This window comes from Mesoplodon mirus (assembly GCF_964341445.2).
Source record: "Mesoplodon mirus genome assembly, chromosome: 20".
NCBI classification, from domain to species: domain Eukaryota; kingdom Metazoa; phylum Chordata; class Mammalia; order Artiodactyla; family Ziphiidae; genus Mesoplodon; species Mesoplodon mirus.
The window spans coordinates 12,010,325-12,030,875 of NC_138996.1; the positions used below are offsets into that span (position 1 = coordinate 12,010,325).

At 47.3% G+C, this 20,551-nt stretch overlaps 1 protein-coding gene across 1 annotated transcript; it reads left to right on the forward strand.

Annotated features, from left to right (window-relative positions):
• Positions 1-6,293: 6,293 nt before the first annotated feature.
• GOT1L1 (glutamic-oxaloacetic transaminase 1 like 1) lies at positions 6,294-15,296 on the forward strand (the record flags this gene model as incomplete). The annotated part of the gene is given in 9 exon segments (XM_082608687.1): positions 6,294-6,311; positions 6,453-6,582; positions 7,463-7,510; positions 7,513-7,643; positions 8,377-8,488; positions 8,965-9,074; positions 9,286-9,378; positions 11,050-11,065; positions 15,073-15,296. Coding segments are annotated over 9 exon segments (882 nt in total).
• Positions 15,297-20,551: the final 5,255 nt, after the last annotated feature.

A 20,551-nucleotide genomic window follows, 5' to 3' on the forward strand; every position in this document is an offset into this window, starting at 1 on the left:
AAACATATGAGGCTGGTGGCAAACATCAACGCTACGTGAAGACACAGAGGGGAGAATACATTTTGAGAGCAAACTAGTCCTTACTCCTTAACCCTAACTCTCATGCCCATCCCTTTGGTAGGCTTGCTGGCTAGCTGGTTTGACCTGTTCTGGTATTGCACTTCTGACCCTGTAGAATGAAACAGTTTTGAAAACTTTGCCTTGCTTTCCTTTAACATTTCTTGCAAGTTGTTGTAATGAAAAAGATCTGTTTCTTAAAAAAAAAAAAAAAAAGGTAGAAAAGTTGGACAAAAGTAAGTGAATATTATTTATGATACATAAGATATTGTTTAAATTAAGCAGATATTTTGCAGAACTGACATCTCCCTCCAGGCTTGGTGTGGTGCCTGGTATTTTTATGGAGGACATCTGGTGAGTTTACCCGTTACCCACAGCATATCTCAGGCCTTCATCACTTAACCGAATTAACTCAGATAGTCTTCACTGGGCCTTCTTGCCTAGCTCTGGCTTCCCTCCAGTTCATCTTCCACAAGCCCACAGATGGATTTTTCTAAAATATAAATCTGACAGTGTCATTCCCTTTCTCAAAATCATTCAGTGATTTTCTGAGGCGTTTGGGGTAGGATTCAGACCCCTTAACACAAGGGCCTGGCATTAGATGGACGAGTGCCTGCCTTCCTAACCTGATTTCCTCTCCCCCATACACTTTTATTCCAATCACACTTAATTTTAATTTTTTTATTTTTTGGCCACACCACGCAGCCTATGGGATCTTCGTTCCCCAACCAGGGATTGAACCCGGGCCCTCGGCATTGAACACACAGAGTCCTACCCCTGGACCACCAGGGAATTCCCCCAACGACATTTAAATTCACTAAAGAACTAATTTTTCTTTGTACCTTCACACAGACTGTACCCTCTGTCGCCCATCCAAACACAGATTGTACCCTCCGCTCACCCACCCACCCATCCCTTCCAGCAATAAGTAATAATTTTAAAGTGAACAGATTCTAAATATGTTACAAAGTAAAACTGACAGGGTTTGCTGATGGCTTGGAGGTAGGGTGTAAGAGAAAGAGAGAGAAGTCCAGGATGAGACCAAGAGTTTTGGGCTGAGAACCTGGCAGAAGGGACTTGCCACTTACTAAAATGGGGAGAAATGATGGGAGGATATGAAACTATGAGTTAGTTTTTAGATACAGTAAATTTGAAACGTCTATGAATGATTTATTGGAATATTATGTAGGCATTTGGATTTCCAAGTCGGAAGTTAGGAAAGAAGCTGGAGTCGGATATATAAGTGTTTGGTCAGGCCACCCAAGATGGCTGTTTTCTTGCTTTCTGTACATCCCCTGCTGGGCCAGTCCCTGCCTCACCTACACCCTGCTCACCTGACTGACCTTCCCTCTTAATCATAGAGCCTAATCAGTAAATGCCTATGTACTTACCCTGGCCCTAGCTAGTGATTGTTCTAATCTTTAGATCAGAACTATTTCAACTATGATAGTTTATCAAAGGAGCCATGAGGGGTGCACCCTTTTGCTGGGTTCCCTGTTAACTGATGAGCCAACCTGACGTCAAGTCCCCTATAACTGGTAATCTCTCTATTACCCCAGGAGCAAGACTAATGTCTCCGTTGCTGACTCTGGGCTCTTGAGACTGGACAAGTACATGGCTTGCAGGCCTGTGGGTGCAGCTCAACAATAAGTTTGACAGATTGATTCCAGCAGTGAAAAGCTGGAAGAAGGGCCTCAGTCCTGGTCTTCTTTGAAGAAAGAATTCAGCAAAGAGACCAAGATTGTGAAAAAGATAAAAGATAAAAGTGTTTATTAGAAGCAAAGTATGTGGGACTTCCCTGGTGGTACAGCGGCTAAGAATCTGCCTGCCAATGCAGGGGACATGGGTTCAAGCCCTGGTCCAGGAAGATCCCACGTGCCGCGGAGCAACTAAGCCCGTGCACCACAACTACTGAGCCTGTGCTCTAGAGCCCCCAAGCCACAACTACTGAAGCCCGCATGCCACAACTACTGAAGCCCACGTGCCTAGAGCCCATGATCCGCAACAAGAGAACCCACTGCAATGAGAAACCTTTGCACTGCAATGAAGACCCAACGCAGCCAAAAATAAATTAATTAATTAAAAAATTTTTCCTTGTTCTTTAGAAAAAAAAAAAGAAGCCAAGTATGTGAGGAAGAACACACCGGCAGACTTGGAGTGAGTTAGGCACCACACGAGTGGCTTCTGGTGCTTATATGGAGGCAGTTTTCTGGGTTGTCTCTGGCCAATCATCTCCATATTTGGTCCTGGTGTGGGTGTGCATCTCTCAGCCAAGATGGATTCCAGCTGGCATCTTCTCCCTCCTTTTGTCCTTTCCCTAGACTGAGGGCCTTCTCTGTGCATAAGCCGAGCCGGGAAATCCACAAGAATGCACCCAGTCAGGGCCAATGCCACCGCTGGTATCCTCTCTCGAAGCATCAACAGGAGACCAGTTGGAGCTTCTCAGCCTGGTGCCTGTCTATCTCCTACCTCAAGATGAGTATTTAAGCTCATGGAAGTGGATGAGCTCACCTGCTTGGTGGCCATAAATAGAGAGGAATTCAGAGTGTATCAAATTAACACGTTGTATATCTTGAATTTACACAATGTTACATGTCAATTATATCTCAATAAAGCTGGAAAAAATAAAATTAACTCTGGGCATGGGAAAAAAATAAAAGAATTCAGAGGACTGAGCCCTGGAGCTTTCTGACATTTAAAGGTCAGCAAGGAAGGAACCAGCAAAGCAAAATGAGAAGCGGCAGTGAGGTGAAAGGAGAAACAAAAGAAAGTAGTGTCCTGGATGCCACGGGAAGAAAACATTTTGAGGAGGAAGTGGTCAATTGTGTCCCAAGCTGTTGAAGCATCACATAAGGGGAGGACTGAGAACACGCCATTAGATTCAACAGCACGAAGATCTGTCACTGGAGACTTCCATAAGAGGAACTTTGATGGTGTGAAGGTTATGAAATGCTGATCAGAGTAGGTTCAGCAGAACTTGGAAAGTGGAGAAGTGGAGATAGAATATAAAATGTTCTTTCAAGGGCTTCCCTGGTGGTGCAGTGGTTAAGAATCCACCTTCCAGTGCAGGGGACGTGAGTTAGATCCCTGGTCGGGGAACTAAGATCCCACATGCTGTGGGGCAACTAAGCCCGCGCTGCAACTAGAAGAGCCCGTGCGGCAAAAATTAAAAAAAAAAAAAAAAAAAAAAGATGGTGGTTCTTAAGCCTTGGGAATGGATGACTCAGCGAACACTCTCTGACTGCCTTCCCAGCATCCCTTCTCCCCTCTCCCATTTCTGAGAACACCTGGCATCTCCTTTAGGGAATGCTTCTGTCCGTTCTTAGCTGTGCAGTTTGGGAGGGATGAACACCCACCCCTCAGCTCTAGGTGATTGGTTTACACTCACCAGAATATCCCATCCTTGGTCAGGGATGGGCCAGTGACCCACTGCAGCCACAGAAAGGAGGCTGGGGGCTTCGAGGAGGGAAGCTTCCTCGTTCTTGCAAGGAGCCAAGAGAAGAGATGCTTTCTCTTCTTCTGGATAATGAGGATGTAACATCTGGAAAGGCTGCAGCCATTGTTTGAAAACATAAACACTTTTTAAATGGGAAATCATATGCAGGTGGTCTAACATTTCCAAGGGGCAACGTGGTGTCCAGTGGAAAGCAAGTCAGGGTTATTCCCTGTCCTTTTCTAGCAGCCAGCCTGTTCCACTTTGCAGAGGTGATCACAGTTACCTGCTTCTCATGAGATTTTCCAGAGATTTTCTATGCATATACATGCAAACGCATCTTTTATTGATATATCCCCCCAAATATTCCCCACTTTTCTATCTATTTGTACCTCCTTTGTTCTTTTTTTTTTTTTTTTTTTTTTTTGCGGTACGCGGGCCTCTCACTGTTGTGGCCTCTCCCGTTGCGGAGCACAGGCTCCGGACGCGCAGGCTCAGTGGCCATGGCTCACGGGCCCAGCCGCTCCGCGGCATGTGGGATCTTCCCAGACCGGGGCACGATCCCATGTCCCCTGCATCGGCAGGCGGACTCTCAACCACTGCGCCACCAGGGAAGCCCCCTCCTTTGTTCTTTTTTTTTTTTTTTTTTTTGTGGTATGCGGGCCTCTCACTGTTGTGGCCTCTCCCGTTGCAGAGCACAGGCTCTGGACGCTCAGGCTCAGCGGCCATGGCTCACGGGCCCAGCTGCTCCGCGGCATGTGGGATCTTCCCAGACCGGGGCACGAACCCGTGTCCCCTGCATCGGCAGGCGGACTCTCAACCACTGCGCCACCAGGGAAGCCCCTCCTTTGTTCTTAATGATGTATCTTGAATATTTTTATACATTTGTACACGTAGGGCTGCCTTTAACACCTGCATGGAATTCCATTATATGGATATCCCATTATTAATGTAAACATTCCTTCAGTAATTGGCATTTAGTTTATTTGCAAATAGAGCTGCAATGTAAATTCCTCAGATGCATTTCCTCTGCACATGTGCTACATTGGCATTTGCTCCCATGCCCAGAGTCAGCCCGAGAACAAAGCAGAAACATCCAGAAGAGCAGAGCCAAGGGAACCACAGAAAATGGAGCTGGAACCCTGACGACTCATTACGCTCTGGCTTGAACGACGAGTGAAGTCAGATGTACCCTGGGCTGCCCCGTTATAGAGCCAAGAAATTCCTTCTCTTCCTCCAGCTAGTTTAGATTGGGTTTTTTATTACGTGCTGCATGAAAAGTTCTCATTGGCACAGATGTTAAAATTGTCACAACTGAAATGTGTAGTGAAAACAAGTATGATGAAAAATGACCCGGCAATTTTGATGTCCATAATCTTTTTTTTCTTTTTGGCTGCGTTGGGTCTTCGTTGCTGCACGCGGGCTTTCTGTAGTTGCGGCGAGCGGGGGCTACTCTTCCTCCTGGTGCGGTGGCGTCTCTTGTTGCGGGGCACAGGCTCTAGGTGTGCAGGTTTCAGTACCTGTGGCACAAAGGCTCAGTAGTTGTGGCTCACGGACTCTAGAACACAGGCTCAGTAGTTGTGGCGCACGGGCTTAGTTACTCCACAGCATGTGGGATCTTCCCAGACCAGGGATCGAACCAGTGCAGGCGGATTCTTAACCACTGCGTCACCAGGAAAGTCCCAATAACCATCATCTTAAAATATAAACATCATAGAGAAGAAACCAGAGGGCGGTACACCAAAATGTTAACTGTGGTTGTGGATTCATTGTAGGACATCGGTGTTCTTTGTTATTGTTTTTTGAAGTTTTAAAGTTTTCTACAATAATAAGGATAACTTCCACTATCATTGTGTCGAGGCAGTTTCCCTGGAAGCACAGGCTGAGACAGAGATTTGGGGCACGTGATTTTCAGAGGGAGTGCCCTGTAGGAGGAACCTGTAAGGAAGTGAGGGAAGCAGGATTGTGAAGGGGAGGGGGCTTTGCAAGGATGGGGGCCTTGGCCTGATTGGGGGATGGGCCCTGAAGTGCAAATTGAGTCACATGCATCCCCCAAGGCAAGAGGGCTGGCTTTTTGTATGCCAGGATCAGGCAGTCCTGGGGGTGTAAGTGATGCTGATGGGCGTGTAACCTGCCAGGTGGTTTCCTGTTGCCAAGGACAATCTGGAAGGTAGATCTGAAAGATAAGCCTTATCCACCAACAGGGCTGGCAAATGTATTTGAGTGAGACATCAACAATGTCTGCAAGGATCCCAAAGTCATTTGGAAAAAAGAAAGAAAGCAAAATGCAAGACGGATCCTGCAGAGGCCAACGCTTTCTGCCTTTGACCTTCTACACTTGCTGCTTGGCCACCACTGCAACAGTTTGCAAATGTAGAAGTCTTGACTGTAAATAACAGAGAAATAGATTGGCTTAGAGAGTTGCAAGTTATACTGTTCTAAACATAGGACTCTTTATGAAAATAACTGTAGAAGAAAACAGTGATTTCTTTCTATTAAAAAAAAAAATCTGGAGCCCTGAGCAAAATGAAAGTAGAAGCTTTTAAAATGTATCCCTCGACTCACGTTACTGCCGGGTCAGAGATTTTCCCATCTGCAGGAGGAGCCCCCACCGGGCTCATGGCTGCCTGCGTTGCCCCATCCTCTAAGGGGCTGACTTGTTATTTTGGATTAGGTGACGAGAGGAGCCAGTGGGTTAGGGAGAGGTGCCTGGGAATTCCAGGTCCTCCCTACGCCCTCCCCCGGCCCCCTCTCTCAGAGGGTTCTCCCCAGTTGTCTTGCAGTCTTGCCGTAGCCCTGGAGGATGGCCACCGCGGAGACAGTGAGTGGTGGGGTTCTGTCGCTCGGGTGACCAGTTCCGGAGCCTCTGCGGAGTTGCCAAGGTTCTGGGAAGAGGCTGGTCTGTCGGGTCCAGACTTGGAGGAATGCTGCAGAGCAGAAGCCTTCGGGAGCGGAAGTATAGTCTTGGCTTTACTTTCCCTCAACGATGTCTGTGTTCATGGATGTGCCCCTAGCCCAGAAGCTAGAAGGCAGCTTGCTGAAGACCTACGAACAAGATGACCACCCTAACAAGATGTTCCTGGCCTATAAAGGTAGGTGCCTCGTAGTTTTGGCGTGTGAGACCTGGTCCACCGTCATTGCCTCTAGGAGGGCCGTAGCGGGAGAGAGCCCAAGCCTCCGCAGACAGACGGCTCTGCTTCTGTTAACAGAATTGCCCAGTGGGTAAAAGAGCAAAAACCTCCTGGGTCATTCTGTGCCCTCTGCCCTTGTCTGCGGGTTTCCGGGGATTTGGTAAGAGCTGTATCCTCTCCCCCAGCTCTACGCTTGGGGCCTGCGTGGACACTGTACTTTCTTCAGTTTCTTCATTCTATCCCCTCCCTCCTCCGCTCCTGTACTGAGAATGGCTCCTAAAATGGACTGTGCTGGGATGCAGCCAGCCCTTGCTATGGTGAAAGTCAGTGTCGCCTTTGTTCAGTCTCATGTACCTACAACTCTCACGTTGTCTATCATTTTTGCCCTTTAAATGGCATAGGTTTCTGTTGCCTTTTTTAAAAAGATGAAAATTAGATACATTCACGAACAACACATTGTTTTGATAAAAGGGGAAAAAGAAAAGGAAAGTTGTCTTTTCCTAGGTGACGTCCCAAAGCCCCAAGAGAGGCAGGATGGATCTGTGGGCTTTCTGAAGAGCCCAGACTCGCAGATGCTGAGGTGCGCATTAAGAGCCCCCTCTTGGGCTTCCCTGGTGGCGCAGCGGTTGAGAGTCCGCCTGCCGACGCGGGGGACGCGGGTTCGTGCCCCGGTCCGGGAAGATCCCACATGCCGTGGAGCGGCTGGGCCCGTGAGCCATGGCCGCTGAGCCTGCGCGTCCAGAGCCTGTGCTCCGCAACGGGAGAGGCCACAGCAGTGAGAGGCCCGTGTGCTGGAAAAAAAAAAAAAAAAAAAAAGCCCCCTCTTCCCTTACCCTCACAGTCTGCATGACCAGCCAAGGGCAACCCTGGGTGTCCTCTGTCGTGCGCAAGACCGAATGCAGATCGCCCAGGATCCCTCCGTGAACTATGAGTACACGCCAGTGATGGGCATGAAATCATTCATCCAGGCTTCCTTGAACCTTCTCTTTGGAAAGAACAGCCAAGTCATGATGGAGAACAGGGTGAGAAGCAGGGCCCTTTCCTTACTCACCGAGACACAAGGAGTGGAGATCGGGGATCGGGGATGTACAATCATAAACCTGAAAGAGACTTTGGAGGGGCCCCTTGAGGCTCAAAGAGTCCCCAGCTTGGTCCCTGGAGGGCAGAGCCAGGATCAGGACCCCACACCAGGGCTCTCGCACCAGCCCACGTGATCACGTGCCCTTTTAAGAGGGGGATGATCTGAACCTGAAGTGGGGCTGGTATCACCATCACTCTTTTTTTGTTTTTTAATGGTTGAAAATCAGAGGGGTAATATTTTGGGACACATGAAAATTATATGAAATTCAAATTTCAGTGTCCAGAAAATGTTATTGGGGCAGGGCCACGATCATTTGCTTGCCTTGTCAAGAGCTGCCTTCTGCTATAAAGGCAGACTTGAGTAGTTATACGGCCTGAAAGCCTAAAACATTGACTACTTGGCCCTTGGTAGACAAAGGCTGCCCATGCCTGGTACGGACATGAGCACCACGGGGGTGGAGGGTGTTCTTTTTTTTCCCTTATGCATCCCAAGTGCTTACTACAGTGTCTGGCACGTAGTAGGCGCTCAATAAATCTGGTTGAATGAGTCAACGGAGGTGTATGTGTTGGAGCAAGTTGCTTTGACCTCCATGAGGAAGTGACCCTCCTTCCCCCACTTTTTCTGGGAAACATCAGTGCCTGCAGGTGCTACTTCTGCTTCTGTTTTGCTGGCAGGCAGGGGGTGTGCACACTGTAGGTGACAGCGGTGCTTTCCAACTGGGGGCCCAGTTCCTCAAAACTTGGCGTCGGGATTCTCAAACAGTTTACATCATTTCTTCTCAAAAAGGTGAGTGTGGGCTTCCCTGGTGGCGCAGTGGTTGAGAGTCCACCTGCTGATACAGGGGACGCGTGTTCGTGCCCCGGTCCGGGAAGATCCCACATGCCGTGGAGTGGCTGGGCCCGTGACCCATGGCTGCTAAGCCTGCGCATCCAGAGCCTGTGCTCCGCAACGGGAGAGGCCACGACAGTGAGAGGTCCACATACCGCAAAAAAGAAAAAAAAAAAGGGAGTGTTAGGCAAGTGAGGGCAACAGCAGACCCCCGTCCCGTATTCCTGATTCCGACCCCATTTGCAATCTACACTGTTGTCCTCCGTGCTCACTGTCATGAGAAACATGGTGGACGAGCCAAGATATGCTTGTCCCTCTCCTGTTATTGTCCTGCCTTCGGCCACTGACCCTCCCCCTCAGGCTCACTCTCTGGTGTGTCTGCTTCCATCTTTCCACCTGCCGGGTACCAGCTGGTGGGGGATGTCTTCCCACAGAACCGCATGGACTCTTCTTCCAGGACATGGGCTTTACAGTTTATGAACACACCCTCTGGGACTCCGCATGGCTGTGCTTGGACCCTAGCATGCTCCTCGACGTGGTGGAGGTAGATGTGCCCGCTCAGAAGCTCCCCCCGAGACTTGATTCACAGTTTTCCTTTCCTTTCCCGCCCCCTTCGATCACCAAGGCCTTTTCTAGGCTTGGATTCGTAGCCCTTTAGTAGGAACCAACATGGAGGACCACGTCTCCTCCCAATGTCCCGTTGCCACGACCTACGTGGTCAAGGAAGCGCCTGACGAGACAGTCTCTACCTCCAGCAGGCCCCGCATGGCTGTATCTTCGTGATCGGGAACATCGGCAACTGCAAGCTGACACAGGGTCAGTGGACACAGTTGATGGTCCTCATGAAGGTGAGCCCACCCTCCCGCCTGGCTCCCCCCTGTCTCACCACCTGCCGCGCCTCCGTCAGTCCCTTCCTTTTCTCATTCTCCTTTCTCCTACAGAGCAAGCAGATCTTTCCATTTTGTGTGTGTGTGTGTGTGCGGTATGCGGGCCTCTCACTGCTGTGGCCTCTCCCGTTGCGGAGCACAGGCTCCGGACACGCAGGCCCAGCAGCCACGGCTCGCGGGCCCAGCCACTCCGCGGCATGTGGGATCTTCCCAGACCGGGGCACGAACCCGCATCCCCTGCATCGGCAGTCGGACTCTCAACCACTGCGCCACCAGGGAAGCCTGAATTTAAACTTTTTATTACGAACATTTTCAAACATAGTAGGAAGAATTATATAACGAATCCCCTTGCACCCAATGATTAAAGCACGGCCAATCTTATTACTTCTATATCTCCATGCACTCCTCCAAATTATTTTGAAGCAAATTGCCATATATTTTCATCTGTAAATATTTTAGTATATATTTCTAAAAGACAAGGCCTCCCTTTTTAAAACAACCGCAATACCATCATAACACACCTCCAAACCGACAATTACTTAATGTCATCATACATTCAATGTCATATGTCTATATATGTAGTATCATTTATCTACATTGCTCTGATTGTCCTAAATGTTCTTTAAAAAAATTTTTTTTGTAGTTTGTTATTGTGGTAGATTTTAAATTTTTTTCTGAAAATTCCTTGTTGCTCTTCCCATCAAAATGTAGAATTTAATTCTCCTTGCCTTGGGAGAATTTCTAACAAATAGAGTACAACAGAAGTGATGTTACGTGACTTCTGTGGCTGTCATAGAAGGTGGTACAGCTTCCACTGGCCATCTGTCTACCTACCTACCTACCTACCTACCTACCTACCTCTTAGGGCTCTGGCTCTTGGAACTCAGCATTCAGGCTGCAGGCAAGACAAGCAGCCTCACAGAGAGGTCATGGGTGGGTGGTCTGGCTCTAGACCCAGAGGAGGTCCCAGGGCACAGTGAGAATCAACTGTTAGACGTGTACTGATTCCAGCCCCCAACCTTCAAGCCATCCCAGTTAAGTGAGTGGAGCAGAGATGAATTGTCCTGCTGAGCCCTTCCCCAACTACAGATTCATGAGCAAATGTAATGTTGTCATTGTTTGAAGACACTAATTTTGGAGTGATTTGTTATGCTAGTAAAGATAGCTGGAACAATTATTTTGTCGTTTATATCTCTTTTAATCTGTAGTTTTCTCTTCCATCTTTTTCTTTTCCCTTGCATCCTTTTTTAAAAACTGAAGAACTGGGGCTTCCCTGGTGGCACAGTGGTTGAGAGTCCGCCTGCCGATGCAGGGGACACGGGTTCGTGCCCCGGTCCGGGAGGATCCCATATGCCGCAGAGTGGCTGGGCCCATGAGCCATGGCTGCTGAGCCTGTGCTCCGCAACGGGAGAGGCCACAACGGTAAGAGGCCCGCGTACCGCAAACAAAAAACAAAAACAAAAACTGAAGAACTGGGTTTTTTGTTCTGTAAGGTTTCTCACAGACTGAACTTTGCTAATTTCATCCCTCTGGTATTATTTAACATGTTCGTCTTCTCCCTGTATTTTTGAAAATAAGAATTTAAATTTAGAGGCTTGATCAGATTCAGCATATTTTTTTTTGTCTTGGCAGGGCCACATCACAGATGGTATGTTGTGTCTTATCAGGAAGCAGGTGATGCTAGTTGTTTTATTGTGACGTTAGCTGTCACAGAGGCTCATTGCCGAGCTCCCTTAACTCATTAGTGTTGAAGAATGGTGATACAGGTATTCTAATTCTAACATCATTTATTCATTAGCTGGAGTACTTTTATGAATAGAAATTTCCCCTCACTGTGATTTGTTTAATGTGAGGTATACTTTCTATAGGAAAGGCAGAATTAATTTTGATTCTTTCCCTTCCTTTACTAGTTATTAAATTAATGAATTGGTATACTAGCAATCCCCAAAGGTGGTTGACAGGTGTGTTTTTTTTTGTTTTTTTTGTTTTTTTTTTTTTTTCTTTTTGCGGTATGCGGGCCTCTCACTGTTGTGGCCTCTCCCGTTGCGGAGCACAGGCTCCGGATGCGCAGGCCCAGCGGCCATGGCTCACGGGCCCAGCCGCTCCGCGGCATATGGGATCCTCCCAGACCGGGGCACGAACCCGTATCCCCTGCATCGGCAGGCGGACTCTCAACCACTGCGCCACCAGGGAGGCCCGACAGGTGTGTTTTTAAGCTTTATGAATTTATGGATTTAAAGTGACTTGTGTTGTAGTCTACTGTGAGCATCATCCTTATTGATGTTAAAAATGTCCCATCTTTGACCTGTCAGAGCCCATTCAAATTAGTTTCCAAGATCTTTGATAGAACCCTAGCAGTTTTTGAGAGCTCCTTTAAGACTTAATCTTAAATCTTCTTTACGATTTTTGAGAGCTTCTGGCATGACAAAGACATTCCAGGAAAATTTGAACATTTTCTGCCCCAGACCCGGAATCAGTCTTTTCTCAAAGGAACCCTAATCATTTTTAGCAGATAAAAGTATTTATACACCACAATCTGAGCTCTTAAGGTTCTCATTGATATTGATTAGTCATTATTTCCAAGTGTTTTCAGTAAACTAAAATATATTGAGTGAAAATTTTAAATCAAAATGGATCATAGGCCTACATGTATAACCTAAAACCATAAAACTTCTAGAAGGAGGCAAAGGAGAATATCTCTGTGACCTTAGGTTAGGCAAAGTTTTCTTAGATACAACATCACAGCATGATCCATAAAGGAAAGAATAGATGAATTCGAATTCATCAAAATTAAACATTTCTGTTATTTAAAGTCATTGTTAAGAGAACTGAAAATCAAGCCACAAACTGGGAAATATATTTGCAAATCATAGAGCTGGTAGAGGACTGGTAACTAGAATATATAAATAGCTCTAAAAAAGTAACAAGAAAACAAACAATACAATTTTTTAAATGTTCAAAAGATTTGAACAGATACTTCACACATACCCCAAAGCTATATGAATGTCAAATAAAGCATATGAAAATATGTTCACCATCAGTAGTCAAAAAGGAAATACAAATTAGAAGACTGGCCATACTAAAGTGTTGGTGAGAAAGTAGAGGAACTGAAACTCTCATACACTGCTGCTGGGAACATAGAATTATCATGTTATCCAGCTATTCCATTACAAGGTATTTACCCAAGAGTAAAGGAAATATATGTCCATACAGAATCTTATACATGAATGTTCATAGTAGTTTTATTTGTAATAGCCAGATGTTCATAAACAGGTGAATGGATTTGAATGGGTTAACAAATTGTGATATATTTATACTGTGGAGCACTACTCAACAATAGAAATGAAAGAACTACTGATATACAGGGACTTCCCCGGCAGTCCAGTGGTTAAGACTCCATGCTTCCACTGCAGGGGACGCGGGTTCCATCCCTGGTGAGGGAACTAAAATCCCACATGCAGCTCAGTGCAGCCAAAAAATTAAAAAAAAAAAAAAAAAAGAACTACCAATATACACAACATGAATACAGCTCAAAATAATTATGCTGAGTGAAAGAAGCTAGACAAAACAGTGCATACTCTATGATTCCATTAGTATAATATACTCGAAGAGGCAAACTAATCTTTAGTGACAAAAGATCAGTGGTTGCCTGAGAGGGAGGGATTACCAAGGGTCACAAGGAAAGTTTTGCAGGTGGTAGATACGTTCACCATCTTGACTGTGGTGATGATTTCACAGGTGAATACAGATGTCAAAGCTTCTCAAATTGCACATTTTAAATATGTGCAGTTTATTCTTATGTCAATTATACCTCAATTTTTTAAAAAGATATGAAAGGAGTGATAAAGAATGAAAAAGTCATGGGGGCTAGTGAATTAGAGGTCTTGAAATCAGAGAAGTATAGAAGGTGATGGTCTGCGGGCAGGAAGTATGAAGTCAGTATCTCAGTCACAGTACATTTTCTGGTAATGCAATGACTTGGGTGTGACCATGTGAGTGGGTGGCCAGGTGAAATGAGAATATTGCTGTACAGGAGGACTATTCGCTCACTTCTTAAGCAGAAGTCTTGCTTTATGTTCTGAAAAAGGGAGGTTTTCCTTGCCACCCTGCCTAAATAGATTACTCTGTGATCCAGCAATTCCATTTCTCAGAGTTTATTCTAAGGGAATAAAGAAGTGCCCAAGAATGTGTGTACAAGTATGTTTATTATCAACGTTTCATATGATCAAAAATTGATATCTAAGTGTTAAACAAGAGGATTGGTTAAATAAATTATATCCATTCTTCTGAATACTATGCATTCATTAAGAATGAGAAGATAAATGTCAGTTTAGTGACCTGTAAAGTGAGGCAGAAGCATAAGGTGGGGTTAAGTACGTGGATCCTGCCACTTCTTACATGTGTGGCCGTTGGCAAGTCACTTAACGTTCCTGGGATTGAGCTTCCTCATCTGTAAAATGGGATGTCAATCAAGTGTTACCTCATTGAGCTCTTATGAGGATTAAATGAATTAACATATGTAAAACACTTTAGAATAGGGCTTGGTACATAGTAAGCACCATATTAAGAGTTAGCTATTATTATAATACTTATGATGCCTTAAGTGAAAATTAGGTCACAAAACAGTATGTACCATAGAACTCCATTTTTCTAAGCAAATTACATTAAAAATTAGTATATATTTATATTCAGAAAAGTCTGGAAGGATATGCTTCTAAGACATCTCTGAGTGATGGGATTACAAATAACATTCATTTTTTATTTGTATATTTTAACTTTTTATTACTTTCATATAAAAAACTACTTTTATTTAAAGAGTATGTATAAGGTGGTTCTCAGTGATCAGATTTGTATAGCTTTTGGAGAAATAAATTTAAAAGAAAAATATTAAAATAAATCATTGTTAACTTTTATTTTAAAAGTTTTATTAACGAAGATTACATAGCAGCATTAGCTAATGAAAATTTGTGAACATCTTAAGAGTCCAACAGTAAGGGAATCATATCAATTTAGTGGAATATTATGATCCATTAAAATGATTGTTATTAATACCAATACCAAGTAGTATACTTATGCAACCAGGGAAATACTTATATAATAAGTGATAAAAGAACACAAAATTCTATGCGTGTAAGCCAGGGATAATATGAAAGACTGAAAATAGTGATTTTTTAGGAATGGTAGGAGGTGGGCAATTTTTCCGTTTGGATTTCTTCACACTGGGATGGCAATAACACGGGAAGGAATACTTTTTCATTTTTTGCTCCTAGGAGCCTGTCTTCCTTTGCCTAGGACCCTGGAGACACGGGGGCTTCGATTGAGTACATTGTCAGTAAACGCATCTGACTCTTCCAAGGAGTCCAGACTGTAACAATGACCATTATTATCATAGCTAATGGTTGTGGAACGCTACCTGGAACTGTACTATTCTAAGCATTTTATGTCTATCTTGTCATTTAATCCTCATAACAATTCAAACAGGTAGTTTTTTAATTATTATTTTTTATTTTATTTTATTATTTTATTTTATTTTTTATTATCATCATCACCTTAGTTTACAGTCTCGGTGAGCATCAGTAACCTGCCCAGCCCAGGGCACACAGCTGAAAAGGGCTGCAGGGGTCCATGTGCTCGGTGCCTTGACCCCTTCTACAGGTGCTGCCTTCCCCCATGCCGGCTGCTCCCATCACCCCTTCATTCTCGTCCCGCCAAGGACTCTGGCTCCCAACCCCGAGGAGGTAATAAGCACCCAGAGCGGGGCCCAGAGGGAGGCTGCTGGGGCCCAGAGGAGCCTCCGGGGTCCGCGCGCCCGGAGCCAACTGTACCGCCCGCGCCTTGCGGAGCATCAAGAGCTGCAGAACTGCGTCCCCTCCGAGTAGATAGTCCTCTGCGCGGAGGGGAAAGCTTGCTCACCGTGGGGCTGGTGAGGACATGGAGACGAAGGAACGGGTAGGAGGGAGGGACTGGTTCGCAGGCTTTCTTAGGACCGGAAAGCCCTGCGCGAGGACGCGGGCGCCACCAGCCGCTCAAGCGCAGTCGCGGCCGGCGAGGCTGCGGGGAGGCCAGGTCCCAGGCCCCGGGTCCGGCGACTCTGCACCGACACTGCGGCCTCGCCTTTCCTGGTGCCGGGCAGGTTCCTCCCGGGCATCGCTGGCGCCGCCGGGGACCTGGCTGGCCCAGGCTTCTTCAAGTATCTGATGTGTGCGTGCTGGGGAGGAAGGCGCCGGGGAGGCAGTATTTCCTAAGTGCAGTCAGCTCCGCCCCCCGACCTGCTGTCGGGGATCTTGGTCTTCAAGTGAATCCGCCTCTGTCGGTGGCCCGCGACTCCAAGGTTATCCAAGCCTGGGCAAGCTGGGATTCCAGAGGATCCCGGGGACAGGCGTCCCCGTGTTTCTGTTCACAGATGCGGGCGCCGAGCCCAGCAGTTTGTAGTGCGCACACTGAGCTTTCTGGGGCTGCCTTCTCGACCCTTTTCTATCGGCTGTGGGTCCCAGCAAGACCTCGTAGTAAAAGAAAATTTGCGAGGTTGTTCCGGATTTTCCCTGGTCAGCAAGTGGCTGCAGACGCACGAGGAGAAGCCTGGGCCCTGGGCGCATCTTCCAGGAAACCCCTTTGTCCGCAGGCAGAGATGGCCCCAGGCTCGGCTCCAAATCGCTTGTGTGTGTGTGTGTGTGTGTGTGTGCGCGCGCGCGTGTTGGGGGGCCCAGGGTTGGGAGGACGCCCAACTTAAGCTGAGGAAAGTCGAGAATGGGCTTCCACCGTGGGACAAGCGCGCAGGCTCCCGGACGGAGCGGACCTAGGAGAGCCGGGCGGTACCCGGGGCCGAGCATCCGACCGCGGGCGGCGGGGTCACCTGGCCAAGCACCGGCCAGCGGGTAGAGGGGAACCCAGAGGTGGGAGAAAGGCGTTCTTTACCTAGGAGTCGGCCTGAGTCCCTGGTCTAAGGCTGGGGCTCCGGTCCCTGGACAAGACCTGGAGGGCTGACCCGCTGTGGGATGCGGGGTAGGGGCCGTGGTGGAGGATGGACTCGGAACTGCTCCCGAGCGCCCCCAGCAGGCCTTCGCCTTCGCTCGCGATTCCACTCCTGCCCGGGCTCTAGGGTCTTCCCCGGGAAGCCAAATTCTTGTGCTCGCCTACTCCTCTCCCCTGGACTTGTAACAGGGGCCCTCACTGCACACCGTGATTTGGGAGTTAAGCGCCATTCTCTCGCTTGCTCACCACACTCCAGCCACACCGGTCTTCTTCCAGTTCCTCCAATATAAACAGGTCTTCCAGTCTCAGGGCCTTTGCACAGCCTCTCCTGCCCAGTAACGCTCTCTCTGCTTTTTGCAAGGTCAGTTCTTTCTCATCGTGTGGGTCGCAGATCTCAGCTTAAATGTCGCCCCCCGTGCCAAAGACTTGTATGTAACCATCCTACAAAGCAAGGTCTCCCTTCCCCCACAAATATATTTTATTTCCTTTTCTTCTTGTTTCTTTATGCTTCTTGCTACACTTTGTACTTATTTTGCTTTATTCTCTGACTTTGCCAGTTTAATGTAAAATAGCACAAGGAACATATTTGTCTTGTCAAGTGGGCACATAAAAATATCACAAATATTTGTGGTAGCATTTTAAAAAAATAAATGTATTTATTTATTTTTGACTGCATTGGGTCTTTGTTGCTGCGGGCTTTCTCTAGTTGAGTTGGGCGGGGGCTACTCTTCGTGCCTGTGCGTGGGCTTCTCATTGCAGTGGCTTCTCTTGTCGCCAAGCACGGTCTCTAGGCGCACGGGCTTCAGTAGTTGTGGCACGTGGGCTCCGTAGTTGTGGTGCACGGGCTTAGTTGCTCCGCGGCATGTGGAATCTTCCCGGACCAGGGCTCGAACCCGTGTCCCCTGCATTGGCAGGGGGATTCTTAACCACTGTGCCACCAGGGAAGTCCCTGTGATAGCATTTTTGTTAACTGATCGCCTCCTTGCTCCATAGAACATTAGAACCAGAATACGCCTCCTGGACAGGGCAGTTCTGCAGAAATCTGTGCTACTCGCAGCAGCCCCAATCGGTCAAGGTAGAGAGTTGGCATCTGAGTGTGATCTTCTTTCCCTGAATCCTCCCTTAGAGCCAAAGACAGGTACCTCTGCCGGGGCAGGATTCCTGGGCCCTCACACAGGGTTTTATGGTATCAATGAAAATAATGTGAATGGCAATCAAGAAGAACTTGAGCTATGAGACAGAGAAGAGAAGGTTAGAACGGGGGGAGAATGGTGTTGTAAATGGTACTGGGGTCAAGATGAAAAGAGCTCTGGAGTTTGGTTGCACGAGAATGCTAATGTCCTTAGCGCTACTGGACCGTACGACTTATAAACCATGTCAACTTTATACGGTATAGCACAGGGAACTCTTCTCAATACTCTGTAATGACCTCTAGGGGAAAATAAAAACAAGTGGATAAATGTATATGTATAACGGATTCACTTTCCTGTACAGCAGAAGCTAACACAGCATTGTAAATCAAGTATACGCCAATAAAATTTTTTTAAAAACATGTACATTTTATACTATGTGCGTTTTACCACTACCAAAAAAAAGTTACTGGGCAACAACACATCATCCACGAGAACTTTTAGGGGTTCTACCCTATCAGACCCTGAGCCGCTAACCTCCCTTTCCTACCAGGAAGTGAGGAAGCTCAACGACAGAATTTGGGTTTATGGCCTGTCTTATCAATGGTTGGTGTCCGAGGGATTGTCGATGTGGTGCTGGGGATGGAATTAGCATAAAGCTATGGGAAATTGGTGGGTTTGGGTGGAGGGGAGGTTGGAGTGGGGTAGGCAGGGAGGAGAGGGTGTAAAGCTGGCCCGTGGGATGTCCTTCTCTGCCTCTGCTTTCTCCCGAGGGTCTCAGGGGCGCAGTGGGAGGGAAACTCATTCTAGTCTATCAAGGCACGTTGCGAGGCTCACCCACGTCGGCTCTCTCCCGTTTCCTGACGTCTGAGACAGTAGGTGGTGCTGTTTAGCAAACTTGGGAACAGGGAAGGAGAACCCTGAATTTTAAACTTGAGAAGTTGGGCAACTCTGGCCTGGTAACTCTCTCTTTCCATCTGCCAGCGCAGAGGAGGGTGGGGGAGATGGGAGTCTTCTTCCTCTTTGACCTCTAAAGAACTCCTCAGCCGGCCCCAGGGAGGAGGAGGCCTGCGATCTGCTCTCAGGTGTACTTCCCACGTGTGTTGGCATCCCAGATGTCTTTGGAATGCGGTTCAGGTGAAGTCCTGCGTGGTGGCCACCTGCAGCTTGTCTGGGAGGGGCAAGGAAATTCAGAGGTGTTCTCACACCTCCCTCCACCAGCCAGGCTGACTCACCCTCTACCCAGCTTAGGGGTGACCTCGATGGTCCTGCTTGCTCCCCCTGGTCCTAGGAGCCCCCCTTTTCGTAGGAAGTGCAAACTGCTCTGAGGATTCTGCAGCGCTGCAGTAAAACAGAGCAAACACTTGAAAGCCATCTCCTTATATGTATTTTTAAATGTCGGGCTTTGGTCCAGTGAGTGCAGGTTCTAGAAAGCATGCACAGGGACTGGTCGGTGAACTGCAGTGCTCTCCACATGGGTTAGGGCATCGGATTAGGTAAGAGGTCTCCTTCTGTCCTGGGAATCCGGATTTGATTGTTTCACTGGGCTTTGTCCCCAACAATGACAGGATTCTGGGGAATGAAAACAACACTGGTTTGACAGCTTCAGCAAGTTTTAAAAAGCCCAACAGGACAGAGCCCAGTGTGCCTTTGGGGCTCCATGGGCTCCCGCTCACTCTTAGCACACTTTCATGCCCTCACCCTTGTTTTTCCTCTGCCTCGCCTTTCCCCTGCTATTCTAATTTATGTTCTTTAACTCCATTATGTGGTTTTGTAAGCAGCCTTAAATCCTTTTGGAAACAGGGCAGGGTACAAATAAATAGAAAAACATGGCTCTAAAAGATTAGATGTTCTGATATTGGCTGAACCTTGTGCTAATATAAGAAAATGACTCCAGGGCTTCCCTGGTGGCGCAGTGGTTAAGAATCTGCCTGCCAGTGCAAGGGACACAGGTTCGAGCCCTGGTCCGGGAAGATCCCACATGCCGCGGAGCAACTAAGTCCGTGCACCACAACTACTGAGACTGCGCTCTAGAGCCCGCGAGCCACAACTACTGAAGCCCACGTGCATCTAGAGCCCATGCTCCACAACAAGAGAAGCCACCGCAATGAGAAGCCCACACACCACAACGAAGAGTAGCCCCTGCTCGCCGCAACTAGAGAAAGCCTGCGTGAAGCAACGAAGACCCAAGGCAGCCAAAAATAAATACATAAATAAATAAAAAAGAAAGATTCTTAAAAAAAAAAAGAAAATGACTCCATCCCTCAATCACCATAACATCCAGAATCTTCTACTACTGTCAGCAGAGAGAGGATCTCCTTATGAAAAAAGGCAATAGAAATGCACAGCCTTGATTTTGACCCCTGGAGTTCCTGTGGCCTCTCCCTGGCATCTTTCTAGGGCTGCTGCTGTTACCATCAAGCTTTAGGGTAGGGTGGAGCCTGGGGATGCTGCGTTCTGTTAACCGTTTTGCTGCTGTGGACTCATGACCTTTCCCTTAGAGCTCCCTGCAGAGCTAAAGCTCTAAACCCAGAAAGTTGGAACATTTGAAATGCCTTCTGAAAAGACTATGGGATAAGCAAAATGGAAGCAGAAAATTACAGGAAACTAGGTCATCCAAGTGACGGCTACAAATTTTTATTTCATTTTCCATTAGAGGGGTCCCTCTTCTCTACTCTCTAGTCTGCCTCAAGACAGTGCTACCATCTTAGGATATATGCACACACCTCTTCCGAGTCTAAAGCTAAGAGAGCAAGGTCTAGACAGAAAGAGGGAATTTCCTTGTCCCCAACCCTGTCCTGGTTCTATTTTCTATCTGAGCATCCGCTTCCCTTGACACTTGGAATGACCCCCTTTCAGGGCTGTTCCTGTCAAAGCGATGCACCGCACGATGGCCTCAACTTTCATACAAAAGCCGATCAGGGCGGCAGTTGTTTCCTTATACTAGTGACAAACCTAAGCAATTCTCAAACTGCAGGGCCTACCATCTCCTTCCTCAACAGGTGGTCCTTACCTTCCTAGGATCACTTTCA